This window comes from Tachypleus tridentatus, chromosome 12 (assembly GCF_004210375.1).
Source record: "Tachypleus tridentatus isolate NWPU-2018 chromosome 12, ASM421037v1, whole genome shotgun sequence".
In the NCBI taxonomy this organism is placed as follows: Eukaryota; Metazoa; Arthropoda; class Merostomata; order Xiphosura; family Limulidae; genus Tachypleus; species Tachypleus tridentatus.
In genome coordinates this window covers 17,119,623-17,137,771 of record NC_134836.1, presented here as the reverse complement: position 1 = coordinate 17,137,771, position 18,149 = coordinate 17,119,623, and the positions used below count along the sequence as shown (strand labels likewise).

The window sequence follows — 18,149 nt, the reverse complement described above, 5'->3', positions numbered from 1 at the left end:
AGATTATGCCTGGGCAGCCTGCATGCTGTGGCCTATAAAAGGCTAATCACAGTCAAATTAAACAGATCATTAATCATTGATCATGGCAAAGCGCAAGCTTGTGTTGATAGAAACTAAAATTGCAGCAATAGAAGAAGTTAAAAAAAAGTTAAAACAAAAACAGAAAAAGCAAAAGCATTTGATGTGCCTCTGAACACTTTGTCAACATGGTTGAAAAATAAAGAGGCCATATTGTCTTCTTGAGACAACTTTTGTCCCAATAGAAAACGCATGCGAAATGCAAAACATTGACCTAGAAGCGGCATTGCTTCTGTGGTTCAAAAATGCTAGATCAGAGAATGTTCCTATCTCTAGGCCTGTTATGCAAGCAAAGGCAAAAAAAACTTGCTGATCAAATGGGAATCACTGACTTTTGCATGAGTGATGGGTGGTTAACCCGATTCAAAAAAAAGACACGACATTCAATTTCGTACGATCTGTGGTGAGTCTGGTAGTGTAGAACCAGAGCAAACAAACCAGTGGACATCAACAACACTGCCACGCCTGCTAGAAAACTACAGCCCATGGGATGTCTTCAATGCAGTTGAGTCTGGCTTATTCTTTAAACTTCTGCCAGACAAGTCTCTTGTTATCAAGGGAGACTCCTGTCACGGCGGGAAGCGAGCGAAGGAGCAGCTGTCTGTTTTGGTATGCGCCAATATGAATGGCACCGAGAAGCTTCCTTTACTTGTCATAGGTGAGTGTCAAAAGCAGGTAAAAATATTTTCCTGTGTTTTCTATAGAAGTTGTTATTTTATGATTTTCTTCAGATTATTGACATGTAAATGTTTCATTTTTAATTTCAAGACATTAACCATGTACATTTTCTTTCTTTTTTTTTAGGAAAGGCAGCAAAACCGCGTTGCTTCAAAGACGTCAAAACCCTGCCAACACCATACAAAGCCAACAAGCGAGCTTGGATGACATCAGATCTATTCACCGAGTGGCTGAGAGAACTTGACCAAAAGTTTGTGCTGCAGAAAAGAAAGGTCCTTATGATAATTGACAACTGCCCCACCCACTCCAACCCCACTGGACTTAAGGCCATCAAGCTGGTGTTCCTGCCTCCAAATACCACAAGCAAGACACAGCCCATGGACCAAGGCATCATCGCCAATCTAAAACATCATTACCGCACCCTACTGCTACAGCGTCTTATTGATTCAATAGACAATAAAAGTGTTTTCACTGTGACTGTGCTTGAAGCCATGCAACTGCTATGCTCTGCCTGGTCATTGGTAAAGCAATCAACCATAGCCAATTACTTCAGATCTTGTGGCTTCTCCTCTCCAGAGCCAGCAGAAAACAGTGAGGACCCCGAGGATGACATACCATTGGCCCAGCTCTTGACACGGCTGAATGACACTGGGTTTACGGTGGATGGCACAGCAGAGGACTACGAGACTGCTGATAATGATCTGATCACTAGCGCGCCCCTGACAGACAGTGATATTGTGGCCATGGTGCAAAATAAACAGACACCAGAAAATGACAGTGAAAGTGAAGATGACGACAATGAGGAACCCCCCATCCCAACACATTCTGCAGCTCATGAGATGTGCCTGCAACTTCAGAGATATCTTGAACACCAGACTAACGCAGGACAGTTTATCTCTCAATTAAACATGATGGAGCGTTTTGTGACCAAGTGCCAGAGGGACAGCAGTTCACAAAAAAGCATTGTGCAATATTTCAAGTGACTCCAGTTAGACATTCTTGCTGGTGTTTGTATCCTGTACATTATAATTACATATGTCTATATTATGAATGTTATTTTTTTTTTGACATGTTTTTTTTTAAATGTGCTGTTAATTGTCCTTTTGAATTTCATTAAATGTGTTTTAAGTGTTGACACACGTGTGACTTCTGAGTCTTTAATCCAATTACCGGTACTGCAACAGCCGTCAGTTATAGGGCCTACCATTACCAGACTTGGCTAGTGAATGAAAAAAAAATCCTTTTTAACGAACTTCTTTTGTAATGAACAATTCTCTTTGGTCCCTACGACTTCGTTACAATGAGAGTTTACTGTATTTCATTTGTGGAGAGTGATTATATGCCAAATAACAGTGATGGGAATACAAAATAAACATCAAGCTTAAAAGTAGGAAATGTTCAGTACAACAACATTAAGATTCACAGTTATGTGTTGGTTAAAATGGAAACACAGAAGAGTGGTAAAACAGTTTATTATGTAGGTAAAGTGCTGGCAGAATTTGATGAAGATGATAACTGTGAGGTAGAATCCTTTAGAAAACATCAAAAGATAGCAAGTAAGTTTTAAAACCTTGAGCCAGAAAAGGCAACAATCGGAAAAGAACAAATCAAACTAGTCATGCCAAAACTAGTGCCAAAGGCACAACTGCTCGTACAAGAAATGAACTTTCAAGTTAGTTTTGGAAACCTTAATGTTTGCTGAGAGTAAGAATAGTTTCTGCAGTTGATAATCATCCCCATAAAGTTATTTTTATTGAAATGTTTAATGATTGCAAAATATAATATTAAGGTTTTATTGCAGTTACAGGCAATGTTAAGTTAGATATGGAGACTGTTAGTCATTTTGTGGAACAGACATTGCCTTGGACTATTTACTCAGACTTCTGTTCAATAATTTTCCCTGTATGTTCTATCATGCTACCACATTACTAACTAGCCATACTTATGTTCAGTCAAGTGAGACAAACCTTCAAACAAGTTTATAAATTTGCTTTATGTATATAACTTTAAGCTGTTCCCTAAACTTTAATTTAGCTAGTGTTGCTCAATAAAATTCTTTATTGTGATACATCTTGTGCAAAATTTGTTTACATTCACTTAATGGCATAATTACATGAGAATTACTTGTTCCTTTCAGAAAATGTGCCTTTACAAATAAATTAATTCTATATGATTATATGTACCTGGGTATGGAGTTATGTTTCATGAAATATTTTATGTTAGTGCCCTATTTCTTCCTTACAAGTTCCAGTTTACCCCAAAACTAAGCACCTTGCAAACTGTGTAAGAAGAAATATAAAAACAAAGAAACATAATTTAATTGTAATGAACATCTGCCTAAATTATTCAATTCAAGTTAAAAACCACTGGCTGTCTTTGACAATTGGAATGTGACAAAGCCAAGGTAGCAGATGTGACATCTTGTCCAAGTTAGCCCTACTCTCCATTATAAATGTTGGCCTAATTGTTCATTTCACAGTAATACTGCTCTGGTTGTTTACTCTAACATACTCCATGATTTATAAGCTTCATGTTTTCAAATATCACTCAAAGTTCAGTTAATTTGTACATCTCCATACACCTTATTTACAGACTTTGCTGATGATGAAATAAGTTTAATCTAAATTTTCAATGTGGGTAAATAAAATGCTTTTTATTCTAACCACATATTTGTGGACATACTTTGCTTTTGCTACTGTAAACTTATCACAAAATCCAATGTAACTGAATTCAATAAAATTTTGTTTTTTTCCCTGAAAAGATAATTCTAACTAAATTCAAAAGTTTAAGCATAACTTATAACCTATAGATTTGAAAAGGTTTTGAGGATTTCATGTGCTTCAAGAAACTAGATGATGAATGTTTTAAACATAAAGATGTTCTTCAAACCTGTCACATAACATGTATAATTGTTTTTTGTCATGCGTCATATAAAAGCTGACAGGAAATCAACCAAGCCAAAAATATTAAGAATAATGAAGACAATAGTCATTTGTGTATTACCATGTTAAAACTTAATTTTTATGGCACTAACATATGCTTCAATGGATATTACAGTTGCAAAATCAACAACCTGTTAAGATCCTCATAAATCAACAAAAGATAAAATTAGAATAGACTCCACAATAGAAACAGCTTACAGTGGCTGATACTTTACTGCTATGTTGAAATCATTCAAACAAACTTCAGTAACATGTACATTATAATTAATATTCCTAAAGAAAGGAATGTTTTATCCATTCTGAAAACCCAAATGGATGTTACAAAAACATAGTTTTTGTTGTTGTCGTTAAGCAAATGTACATCTACAGCTAAAAACCAACAGACACTAGTTACACTAACTTTTATACAATCTTCTTGAACAATATTTGCTTACATTTTCTTCAGTCATTAGACATTTACCTTAATAATCTCTATAAACACATTCTAAATTTTCCTTATCATCACTTTTATTTTTAATTTTAGTTGTGATAGAATAATAAACATTCTAAACATTTTTTTACATTTAATGTGTAATGGATAAGTTTAAAAAAAAATTGCTTATGTTCTTTCCAACTGAACATTTATGCTTGTTAGTTAAGACCTATAAAGGTATTTGCCAAAGGCATAGAAAGAAGTCATAGGTGTTATTACAATAAATGGTGCTGCAATAACACAAATGTTTACATTTGCTTACACTGATACTGTATTTCAGATAGGTACTTACCTCCCTCACATAAAAGCTATTTTGATCATTGTCTGTCCTCCAAGCATTGCTAGAGAATTTTAATAATCAGTGTACCAGTCTTTATACTCCACCAGTTTTTCACCATTTCTTAACATATAAGTGTCATGTGACTGTTCTCCACCAATAGTATTGTCCCATCTATAACAGTACAGCTAGCTCCCTCTGTTATTCCTACTCAATCCTCATTTTTGAGAATTGGCAGGTACTAGAATAAAAACACTGGTTTTAGTGGGGAGAAAGGATGGGAAGTGTGTAAGATAGATAAGTACATATCATAAATATACTTTCAACATAAGAAAATGTTAATTTCTGAAACAGACTTCTCTCCTTTCACACCAAAACTAGAATCCCACATTGTGAAAGTAAATGGCCAGTATAGATGCACAAAAAACAAACCAAGTGGAAAGCAACCTCCCAGAATGAACAAGTGTGGAGTACCACACTACTTCTGGAATAGATATGTTCTTCACCTATGAGTGAGGAAAGGAATATTAAATGGGCAGAAAAGGTAGTTCTTGCATGATTGTCAAGTGTTAAGAAAAAGCAAGCTGCAGTAACACAACAAAAAAAAAAAGAAGGAAATAACAACAACTGGTTAGGTATGTGGACCATGTTATCAACACTTGACCATAAGTAACCAGAATTGTAATGAGGGAGTGAACAACAGTCATAACTGAATAAACTCCCAAAACCACTGAGGGAGAAAGAAGTACGACAAACTGAAGCTGGCGTTATAGGGTTTTGGTTTTATTTGACTCAACTGTAAGAAAAGGGAAACCTGTAACCAGTACTATGGGCATAATTATAACTCACTCAACTGTAAATGCAGGGCAGAGACAACTTGCATTCAGAATTATAAGGACAAGCAGCATTTGTCCAATTATAAGAACAGAGAGCAGACATTCTACTGTCAGTATTATGAGACAGATGAAGTCTCTCAAACCCAACTGTAGAAGCAAGAAAGAACCTTCTGTAACTGGAATTAATTAGGAAAGAGATATCTACTGCACACAACTGTAGGAACAGAGTATTGTCATCCTGAAGCTGGAAATACAGGGAGGATCTCATATAGACTGGTTCCAATTATTATTCGACTATTGAGTTTATTGAGTGTTGTCTGCTAAAGCACTTCTCACTGAGTGAGGCACAATATCAGCAACTGGGAATTGAGTGATAAAGACTCCCATACTTCACTAGAAGAAAAAAAAAAGGCAAGTAAAAATGTGATCAGGTGTCTGGAGGAATGTCAAATAGGAGATAGTACAATGGGTGACTGCATTTCCTATCTTGAAGAGCAGACCAAATCCTACTAAGGAATCAAAGGAAGTCCATGAGTAATGGTCCTCTAAAGATATAGCTATAATACACACATATACACATACACCACCAGAAAAGTTCCCACTGATCCTTTGGCAGCACCCCATCTCTACTATGAATGTTATAATAGTGTGGGATGGAGACAAAGCACCTCAGACCAGGTAATCCCTACTGAAGGTGGGATCTGTGAAAAAAGAAATGATCTTAAGGTTAGGGAAGCTGAAAACACAGATGAAAAAAAAGTGATAAGACAGTACTTATGTATTAATGGGGGGAAGGGGGAGCATTAATTTCTTAATTTTTTAAAATCAGATTTAATATAAATGTAATGTGATTAAATTTAACATGAGTAACAAATTTAAAAATTTTTCTAACTTAGCCACATTTTATCCTAGCCCCAAGATGATGAAAAGTTGGGATCTACCCACAAGTGAAGATGCAGTCTCTTTTATGCAAGGCAAAGGAATTATCCATGCTAAACATATATTCAAAAAAACATCACAAGATGGTGTATTTTGGGGAAAGAATTCAATGGTGCTGTAATATTAGAAGTTGTTATACTAAAGTAAACATGTTCATTGGGAACTAGTTTAAGCGATTACAGCTTTTTTTGTAACAAGTCTTTGTTTTATTTATTGTTGGGCACTTGAAATGACTTCAGACATGGCAGACAAAACTACTATAGACTGAAATAATTATTTCAGAGAAGTATGCACAGATGCTCTACTAGCTCAGTCTACTAAGGAAGTTGGAGGTCGTAACTTAGTTGTAGAGATCAATGAAAGCCTCATTAGTAAATGAAAGTACAATGTTGGTCATCAACTTCCACAGCAATGGATATTTGGAGGCATTTTTCGTCAAACTAATGAATACTTTGTGGTTCAAGTTCCTGATTTTACTACTTGTACTCTAATGGAAGCTATACAAAACAATATCGCTCAGGGATCAATAATTTACTCAGACTCATGGCCGTCATACAATTTGGAACTTCTACTGGAGTCAGAAGTTCAACACTTAAAGTTAACCACAAGTACAATTTCATTTACCTGGAAAATGGTACTCACACAAGAGAGATCAAAAGGTTCTGGAGATCAGTTAAGTGGAGAAATAAAAAGCATTGAGGCATTGCACATCATCATCTAGTCATATTTGGCTGAATTTATGTGGAGACAGATGCTACATGATCAAGATCCATTCAATTCCATTCTTAATCCTATAAAAAATTTTGGCATCCAGAAACAATTGTTTCTTCTGTGTAGTATGTACGAGTCTAATGCTTCCTTCTTAAGTTTTTTTTTTTGTTGTGAAAAGAAAAACAAAACATAAATTAATCTAAATAAACCATATACATTTGATATTGTATTAATATGTCTTAAATTCCTCAGACACTCAAGTGATTTTAATAAACTTCATCGGAAGCAACAACAAAAGACAATCAAAAAGTGTAGTCGCACACTTTCAGAACTTAAAAGTCTAAATTATGTCATACCAACTGTGATAAAGTGAGAATTTTACAAGAGAGAGGGAACTAGCTGTATCTTTATAAGTGGAACAATACTACTGGTGGAGAGTAGTTATATAATATATACATGTTCAGAAATGACACAAAATTGGTGGGGTAAAAAGAATGCTGTGCTGGTTACTAAAGATTCTTTTAGCAATGCTTAAAGGGCAGACAATGTTTGAGATAGCTTTTTTGTTTGAGGGAGGTGTTTGAGAAATTAGTGTTCCTTTTATTTTGAATTTTAAAAATATATGAAAAATTGTGGTCTGTTTTACATGAAGCAGCATCAGCTTCTATATTGCCTTAACTGAATATCTAATAAGTAGTTAAATTGACTTGAAATGGCATTATCAGTTCTATATGACATTTTACTTCTTAATATTTTACATGTAGTTATTGACATATGCATGCAAGTATATTATAAAACAGTACAAATATGACCAATCTACAATGCACAGACTTCACACTCTTGAAGTTTCATTAATAAAAAGTAAAGCAATGAATCGTATAGATCAGTTAAAAGTGCAATGCCTACATAATGCATAGGCACCCTCAACTGATAATAGCTTGGTAGCTTTTGGAAGGAAATTACATACATTTTTTATGGGTCTGGCAGATAGACAACACATACTGGAGATAAGTGACAATGACCTTCAATTTAATTTTTAAATGTAATTACCAAATCAATAACATTTGCTTTTCTACAAGTATCCTAACTGTGTTTATAAACACATACGCACACACACACACACACACACACATAGAGACCACAGTTGTAATCCAAAATAATTACTTATTTCAGACTATTATCAAAGCTATTTCAGTACTCACTCACTATATTATATTATTGTAATCAAGCAGATAAAAATGTCAATACATTACTAATATATTCTCACAACTACCATAGTTTTCTTTCATTTGTTTTATGGGTGATATTCTTGAGAACCCTACTTATATCAAATGAATTAATCTGTAAAAAACTTAATGTCAGAACTATAGCTCTGGTTAAGCACTAGAAGACACCTTCTGAGACTAATATATTAATAAACGAATGTCATGTTTCTATGTAATAATATAAATAACTTGGATTAAAAAGTATTTTTCTGGCCATCCAATGTAAAATATAACCCTTAATAAAAATTAATAGAACTGAATATAAACATGTTAAAAAGTAAATATTTATGCATATAGATTTCATTTTAATACAATTTTATCTTAATACAACTTATACATTAAAAAAAAAGGTTACTGCAATAAGAATAATTTCCACAGACAATTTACAAGCAGAATACAGAAAAGGAATACTATGGATATGTTCAACTACAATACACAGTACACTTTTCATACAGCATATATGAACACACACTTAACAGTGAAAGAAAGGTCAACCTTACAAATTAATCTACACAAATTACACATACCTACAAATGATTCATGTCTAAAAATAGTACATGATTGTGATCATTAACTGTTACTTGTTAATTCTGATGCAATAGTTACACATATTGCAGGTTGACATACATGAATAAGCTTTATTAGACACTTGATGTTGCTGATGATAATCTTGACTGATCGTTTTCTATATCAGTATTAAAGTTATCTTGAATTGAAGGCTGGACCACAATGGACAAACTATCTTTCTCCTGGTTGCCTTGATAACTACTGTTAAAATATAGGTGCCGATAAATGGGTCCCATGAATGACTGTAATCCATTTGCAGGTGTATTTGTTGGTATGGTGACATTTTCTGATTGTAAGGCTGAACATGTAGATATCATGCACTGAGAATTTTCCATTGCTTCAGACTTGGCTGTTTCAGGAGTTTGACTGTTACTCTTTAAAGTATTTCCATAAGTTGATACTGGAGAGGACAGTGAAAGAGGGGAAGTTGAAGAAAATGCAGATAAACCTGACAGTTGATCATTCTCTGCATTAGATGATATTATGTTCTTAGCTGTAGGGAAACCAGCTTGTGAAACAGCATAGTTAATTTTTGCTTCACATCTCTCTTCAACTTTACAGTGATGAAAAAAATGATCCGACTTTGCTAAAAAAGCTCGGCCACAGTTTGTACAAGCAAAATTAGCCCGAGCAGTTTCATGACGCTTCATGTGTAGTTTCAGGTTTCTCTGATTTCCAAAAGGTTTATCACACATTGAACAGAAGAAAGATTTACCTAATCGGTGAGTGGTGAGATGTTGATGCAAATTTCCCTTCAATGTAAATGTTTTTGAGCAGAACTGACACCCATAAGGTTTTTCAACACAATGAGAATTCATGTGACGAACTAACTCAGCTTTCAGTGAAAATTCTTTTCCACAGTAATTACACACCTGCATATTAAGTCCAAGAGGTTTTGACTGCTCATGTGTCATTTTCACATGCTCACGTAATTTAGCTACTGTAGAAAAGGTTTTTGAACATTCTGAACAAAATGAAAAACCCCTTTCTGGTGATGACTGAGCTAGATTAAAATGTGACTCACTTGAAGATGTCTGAGCATGAGATGTAGAAAGAGAAGTAGATAAATTAACTGCTAAAGTATCATTTTCATCTCTTTCAGTCGAAACTTTTGTAGAAGAAAGTGCATGTGCTTGCTTAGAGTGACCTGGTATCTCTAACTGAGTAGAAACAGATGATACAGTAGAGTAAGTGGTTTGCTGTTGCACTCCACCATAAGCTATACCATAAACATTAGCTAAATTCTGAAATGCCTCAAAGGATGCTACATTATGTTTCCCAACAACAGATCCTTTACTGGCAATTTTGCCTGAAGGCTTTTCTCTGTTGTGGGTCCTTAAATGTTGGGTCAGATTTCCTTTAAGAGCAAATTTCCTTCCACAAACTACACATGCATGAGGTTTCAGTCCACTATGAATTAAAATATGTCTGCTCAAATCTCCCTTTAGGCTAAATCTTTTCCCACAAGTTGAACATTCATATGGTTTTTCACCAAAGTGTGCTCGAATATGACGATGAAGGCTATCTTTTTGTGCATAGTTTTTGCGGCAAATTGTGCAAGTAAACTGTTTTTCTGGTGTGTGAGTTCGGAAATGTTGCATTAAATTTCCTTTTAAAGTGAATCGTCGTCCACAAACTTCACAAGCAAAGGGTCTCTCACCATTGTGAATTCTAAGATGACGTTTCAGATCACCATTTAGCATAAAGGCTTTTGGACAATAAGTGCAACGATATGGCCGGAATCCGCGATGTACAAGCATGTGCCGTTGTAAACTACGGTTATCTGAAAAGGTCTTGCAGCATCTGTGACAAGGAACTCCCTGGGTTATTATTTTTTTATTATTATCTGCTTTCAAACCAGACTGCACAAGCAGATGTCGTTCTTCAGTATATAATTCTGGTTTAATTCCACTATGCACCATAACAGTAGTGGGCTGTGAAGGTTTGGAAACAGGTAAATTAGGTGTAAGGGAGGTGCTTGTAGTTTGTGATGCAAGTGAACAAGTATTCTGAGATAACTTCTGTAATTTTAGTCCATGATTACTTGACATATTTATTGCAAATGGTGAATTTTGTTGTGATTGATCTGACTGTCCAGGAATTTCATCACCATGAGACTCTAACTGACCTTCTGACTGAGATTCTTCAAGGCTTTTAATCTTTGTTATAAGATTAATGGAAGTAAAATCTTGTTTGATATCATTACTACATGGTGAACAAGTTTCTGTAGTTTGAGGTTTCTCAGAATGTGATGTACTCAAAATGTGTTTCCAGTAAGCTGAAGGAGCCAAACTTTTATATGTTTCTATCATATTTTGGCCAGGCCAAGAACCTGAAACTCGTGTTATTTGTTCCACAACTTTGGCTGCTTGTCTTAAAAATTGCCTGTGCATTTCATCATCCATATTAGGAGAAAAATTCAACATCTCGCGGAGAGATGGTAAAGGCTGAGGTGATCCTCTTTCTTGAAGAATAAACTGTGATGTCTTGTCTGGAATGTTCTCTATGTCATGAGAAACTCTGTCATTACACGTTGCTACATGTATATGTGAAGATGACTGTGATGTTGATAAATTTTCTTCATTTATATGTTTTACTGGTATTGAATGTGGATGAAGTCCTTGTTGAATATCCACACTTGCTGGTCTGGATGTCATTCCATAATTCATGATATCACTACAATCATTTGATACATTAATTTCATTTTGAATGTTTACAACATGATTACGAGGAGAAACACTCAAGTCCAACATTTCTTTTGGCAGTTGTACATGCACTTCAGAAGAGTTATGGGATGAAGATATGTTAACTACTTGTGGATGAGAAAAAATATTATCACAGAAATTTCCTCCATTTTCTTTTACTTGATTATTACAGGTAGTCGTTATTGTTACCCTTTGGCTCAATTCTTGATTTGGAAACAAAATGCTTTCATTATTCACATTCATGACTGAGTATCAGTTAAAGAGTAATAAAATGTAATATCAGTAAACACAACTTACTGTGTAATGATTAGTAACTTCAAGGATCATAGATTTAGCATTCACAACAGCACCAATGATGAGCTTGATCTTTTCTCTCTTAAACACATTTATGGTAAATGTCTTCTGTAAGAGAAAATAAACTTTTAAGCATAAATGTTAAAACATAGTAACATACTACAGAAATTACTATTAATCTTGCTATTTTTTATTTCATAATATATGTATATAAACTCAAATATATATCTGCTTTCTGAAACAATACCAGAAAAGTATAATAAAAAGTGCTTTTGACAAAACAAGAAAACAAGCTGTCCATCTAGACACTTCCTACATGGATATGTAGTGTATGTGTAGATTTATAGACAAATATTTACACATACCTCATAAACCAAAAAATATGCTATTATATTCAGTGAAAGGCCAGTCCATTAAGGTATTACACAAGAATCACTCACCAAGTCTAGTTGAATGAGAAGAGCTCTAATCCTCAATAGATTTTTTTTGCCAGTAAACAAAAGGCATATAGCTTCCTCACCTGCAGTAAAGGAGTTATGTTTCACTGCAGTGTCTATTGATACATTCCATAGTAACAGCACAGATAACTAATTATGGTTTAGAAGAGTTTTAACTGAGAAGTTTAAGTTGAGATGAACTTGGTTTGCAATTATTTATTTCATGATGCCTGAAATAAAAAATGCATGAATCTGACAGTCTACAAGATAGAAGAAATTTACTAAACGACAGCTATCAGCAACAGGTTTGGAAAGTAATCTGAAATGATTATAAAATAATTTGAGCAGAAGCTCGAGGCAGTATGTTTGAAGTTACTAGAAAACATGAGACTTAATGGAGAAAAATATGGCCATATACACATCTAGCTAAATACATAACATCTCAGGGTTAGCAAGTGTAGTGGCAAAGAGAATTGAACCCATGACGCTCAAAGCATGACATCCATCTCCAATCATTTAAATCACCATCCCTGTGGATCAAAGCTGAACTTATAATAAAAAAAAAAAATTACTATAAGTGAAACTGCTAAATCAGGTTTCTATATTCACAGTTTGTAGAGTACAGAGAGCCCATTATGTAACTTTGTAATTAACAGCAGCCATATTGGCAATAAACTGATTTCTTAGAGTGTTAAAATACCTGAAATTAGCAATAGCTGAAAATACTAATTTCAGTTAATTAATAATTTTCTTATAAACTGATCTGATCATAATTTTGATTAAAAATGTATCTCAAGACAGCTGGTATAAATATTAAAACTTTTATTAAAATAAAGTAGGGAACAACTTTTTGACCTTTTAGGTCATCTTCAAGTTAACAAAGAGAAAGTTGGAAATTTTGTTCTCTCCTTATCAGTAAAAGTGTAATTACTAATACCAACCATCTTGAGATACATTTTTACTTCAAGTGGGTTTCTTATCATCTTGAATAATTTGGATTAATCATTTAGTTTATGTGACACTAATCTACCTACTTGTTGCTCATAGGCAACTGACCATAACAAATAGTCAATGAAATCATTCAGTTCTTCATGCACATATAAAGCCTATAATGGTGAAGTATGATCTTCAGATCATGGCCTATATAATATTACAGCACAATAAAAGTTAAGATTTTTCTACACTGAAAATGTGTTTCTGATAGATTATCTATTTTCACTCACCACGAGCAATGACATTTCCACCTATCCTCATATGAAGCAGCTGCATAACAGCATGCAAATGAGAATATGACAATCCTCCACCAATTCCTAAGGTGGTATTGCCAGGTGGTTATGGTAACCAAAACCAAAAATGCTATCGACCCACCCCTTATGGGGTATTCGAAGAATGATTAAGTCGCTGCCAAGCATAACTGCTCACTAATCACTCCAATATAAATATACACAAACCTGGCCAGTTGAATAGAATAAAAAGAGCACCTACCCACTCATAGACAAAAATGTGGAACTCAAGGTGGTGATGAGAGGTAGATGGTAACCTATAGAGCAGGAAATAGCCATATGATACAGATAATGTAAGGTAAATGTAGGATAATTAGTTTTCATGCCAACATAAACTACATCTTCTAAAGAAAGATGGAATCAGGCAGCCACAGATTTGGTGATGCAATGGATTTGATGGTAAGAGACTTGGAAAAGTCAAGAATCATCAGGAGAAAGGGAAGAATAAGCCAGATGAATCAGCTGGCAAATTCAACTTGTAAAGTTAATAGGAGAAATCATGGAAAATGGAAATGTTCCAATAAATAAACAGGTATGGGAACCATAAAAGAGAGAAGTGTGAGCCATATAATGATGGATAACACAGGCTCAACATAAGAGGTAACCTGGATTTAATGAAGATAAGAGATGAGTGATAGAAGAGAGGGAAATGGGAGTAAATGTACATTCGCTCTCATGTGTTGCTGAAATATTGAGCAGGAAAAACTAATTTGGGTAGAAGATGACACAAGACTGATGATATAATGTGGAAGAGACAAGGAAAACTGAACACTGACATCCACATGCCAAGAAGGTTAGGAAAACAAAAGATCTTTAAGGAGAAACAGGGGAGGAAGAAAATAAAAATAAAGCATGAATCTTCCAGAGAGAACCCATAAAACCAAAGTGTCTATGATGAAAGACTCCTACGTGGTGGCAAAACACCAAAGCATGGCTCCTGTTGGACTTGGACCTTCTGTAATTTCATTAGGACTGCTGGGGGTTTTGAAGCCATCAACAAAAAAAATTAACTGATCACTAACCTTGAAGACCTATGTAACTGGAACCAGTTCCTATGTTTTTTCCCCTCATTACTGGTTTCTCTTACACAAGTCTCTGAGGTTAGCTATCAGTTTTTTTGTTGACTTAGGTACACTTACTCTGGTTTGTGTTAAAAACGTCACTTTTGAGTGGTTGAAAACAGTATTTGTATTAATTTCAGTATTTATCACTGAAATTTACAGATGAATTTTGCTTATGGATGGTTTTATACATGTTTGTGTTGGTTTGTCAAGTTTTGCATAATTCCCTTTTCTTTAATAAGTCAGGATGGCATTAAAAGATATATTGCCTTAAAAGAGAAGCCACATGCAAGTTCTGTCAGGATGTTGGTGAGGAAAAGAACATGAAACAAAAGACTGTTCTGATTCAATAAACCCCAAGAACAGGGCAGAAGAGGGTTGTTTGTTTAAACTTCATGTAAAGCTACACAAGGGCTATCTACAACCATACCAGAATAGAAAAACTCTGGGCATAAGTTAACACCTAAAACCCCTCAGGGAAATAATGAAGAGCCTCAGACAAAAAGTGAATAGAAGAAAGGGAACAAAGGAAGGAGAATAAGATAAAGAGGAAATAGAAAAATTGAGGAATGAAAATGTAACCAAAATATTAAGATCCAAACACCACAGAGGCAGAAAAAATCCAATAGAAGCGAGTCCAAAAGAGAAAACTCAGAAAAATGGTAAGTTAAAGCATGGGCTTCCATTTTATGTAGGGGTAAAGACATACTAACTCCAGAATGTAATTGGTCCACAAACCAACTGGCATAAATTCCTATATATGGTGATGGGGGAGAAAAAAATATTGGCCTAAAGATGTGTCATTTAAAAGGGAAGGGGAGGAATCAAAAGAAATGGATCAAAAGGATGGGATGGGGTGCAAATAGGCTGTAACAATCATTGTTCATTTGTTCATGTACCCATGAACCAGGAGGTATAACAAGATAATCTTTAAGGAAATCAGAAATGTGCACTAAAATAGTCAACTCCTGATGAACTAAGAATGTAACATATTTTCCTAATAACTGTGAACCTGAAGCCACTGTAGATGAAGTAAGGTTAACTGTAGTTAGAACAGCAATAGTAGTAGTCGTCGTATCATTAAACTCCAAATTCATGATAACAATGATTGGGAATAACAATAAATCAATAGATGAAGCTCAGATGAACAGATGGCTGTGACCTCCAAGGGTGTGTTGAGTAGCAAAAACAGGGTGGGCACGTGCTGATCAACCAACAATGCTACCCCTCTATGCACACGTCCATCACACAGCTTGTCATTTCTGTTGCAAAAAAACTGCTGAAAGGTGACTGTACCAGCAGGCTTCAGAAATGTTTCTTGTAAGGAAAGACATTTATGATGGAGGAAGGAAATCAGTGCTTTGATGTCATCCAGATTAGAACATAAACCTTGACAGTTCCATTGTATCAAGGTGGCCATTTTTAGTTATGTTTAGGTGAAGTGGGTGAAGAGTCCTTCTGTTTATGACCATGTCTTTTTTCTTTGTCTTTATTCGAGGGAGGTCTCTTGACCTCCACGGATCCTGCCCTCTGTCAATTGGGCAGGTTTTTGTTGTTGGAAGATGATTCCAGTGACTGAGGATGTGAATGAATGATTGTTTTGCATCTTGGGGTGAGAGAAGATGTACTTGAGAAAATGCCTGTACCTAGAACCAAAGGAAGTGGATCTTTGGTTTGCTGGAATGTAAGTTAAGGACAAAAATGGGTGTTGATTCACCAACTTTTTAACCATAGAGGTCAAAAGACTTTTCATGTGGTTTGAAAATTATTCTTTTGAAAGCACAGAGAGATCCGTCTGCACTCCCACTGCAGCAGTGGAACAAAGTGCAGCAGCACATGTTTGAGATGAAGTGGTGGACAGCAACTTTTGAGCATCAGGGTAAATAGTGTTTTGAATCGTCTTCAAACGCTGCACCTCTTTTTCTTCCAACCATTTAGGGCAGGAACAAAAGTAGGATAGGTGAAAGCCATTGCAAATGATGTAATGAGGGTCCATTTCACACTCATAGGCATCGTGATCCTTGCCACCACAACGAGCACACATCAAGGAGCCACGAGATGATGTCTTCAAGTTATCAAACCACCAACACTGAAAACATCTGAGAGGGATTGAAATGTATGGCTGTACCTTGCAATTAAGATAACTTGCCTTGATGGTGGCAGATGGATGCAGTGATGTAAATGTAAAATGAGGACACTAGTCAGTATCAAAATTCCATCTTTGTGAGTGGAGATATGCCTCACTGCAGAAACTTCTTGGGTGGAGAAACCAGTTAGAATCTCTGACTCAGGGATGTTCTTCAAATCCCTTTCAACAATAACTCTTCATGATAAGTTCCAAGTAGCACTAGGTGTAATCTCAATAGGTATATTCCCAATTGTTAAATATAAGAATAGGTATTTTTATAAAATTTTACTATGTTATATTTATAAATTTATACTATATTTATTTATAAAAAAAAGTTAGAAACCAGTTAGAATCTCTGACTCAGGGATGTTCTTCAAATCCCTTTCAACAATAACTCCTCATGATAAGTTCCAAGTAGTACAAGGTGTAATCTCAGTAGGTATATTCCCTATTCTTGAATATAAGAATAGATATTTTTATAAAATTTTACTATATTATATCAACATTTGTACTTTTATATATAATAAAAAGTTTAGTTTTATGATATTGTAACCTATCTATTTGTATAATATCTTATTATACTGACATTTGTACTTTTATTTATAAGAAAAAGTTAGAAACCAGTTAGAATCTCTGACTCAGGGATATTCTTCAAATCCCTTTCAACAATAACTCCTCATGAAAAGTTCCAAGTAGCACAAGGTGTAATCTCAATAGGTATTTTCCCAATTGCTTTTGAATATAAAAGGAGTTCACTGTGATGAGATGTGGATGTTTCCACCAATATGTGACCAGAGCAAAGCTTTTTTGACTGACTTTGGAGAGCCAGTAAGTCCTTCTAGTCCCTTCTGAATGAAAAAGAGAGACATTTGCTGTAAAGAAGTGTCTGAAAGAGAATGTAGCTTAAGAAAATAAAGTACAGGTGTTGAAGAGGTTAACAATTGCTGCTCAGAATCTTCAAGAAGTGGTCATTTACATGTGGACCGTTTTTTCACTATTTTATTTAAGTTTGTATTTGGAAAATCCATAACAAAAATAATTTTTTAATGCCCACTGACCTCACTCACAATGGAACCCTAAGAGAGGATGCACTATAATGCCAAACAAGGACACTGCAGCAATGCCAGGGTTTCATGAGCACTATTCCCAAACACCAGCATTAGATACAATGTCTATAACACCTGTTGAGAACATCCAACACTGGTACTTGGCTGACCCTAGCCCAAGTGGACTAGCCAACTGACCCTAGGGAAGCCACCCCAAGGTTGACCGTCTACAGGAATTCAAAACCAAAGTGGTGTGTTGAGGTTGGACCCCTCAACCACCAGGATCCTCTCCTCCCCTTCACGGGCCACCACACACAGCAAACATGTGGGTGGATGTGTAGATCCCCGAGGAGGTAAACTGAAAGAACGGAACCTTCCCTGCGAGGTCCCCTCACCACGTACAGAAATCCACACAAAAGAGGATCTTCAT

The 18,149-nt window shown here is 35.2% G+C and overlaps 1 protein-coding gene and 1 long non-coding RNA gene across 3 annotated transcripts in view; both read right to left on the bottom strand.

Annotated features, from left to right (window-relative positions):
* Nucleotides 1-18,149, bottom strand: part of LOC143235009 (uncharacterized) — a 68,895-nt gene that overhangs the window by 42,101 nt on the left and 8,645 nt on the right. For both annotated transcript variants that reach the window (XR_013018888.1, XR_013018887.1), the window contains exon 2: nucleotides 11,768-11,872. This is a non-coding gene — a long non-coding RNA (uncharacterized LOC143235009). The remainder of the gene's footprint in view (nucleotides 1-11,767; nucleotides 11,873-18,149) is intronic.
* LOC143235007 (uncharacterized) lies at nucleotides 7,096-11,759 on the bottom strand. The gene has a single exon (XM_076472712.1). The coding sequence runs from the start codon at nucleotides 11,711-11,713 to the stop codon at nucleotides 8,840-8,842; it is 2,874 nt and encodes a 957-aa protein (XP_076328827.1). The 5' UTR covers nucleotides 11,714-11,759; the 3' UTR covers nucleotides 7,096-8,839.

Excerpts from the sequence above, each read along its gene's own strand:
- LOC143235007 (XM_076472712.1), bottom strand. The coding sequence starts at position 11,713 with ATGAATGTGAATAATGAAAGCATTTTGTTTCCAAATCAAGAATTGAGC.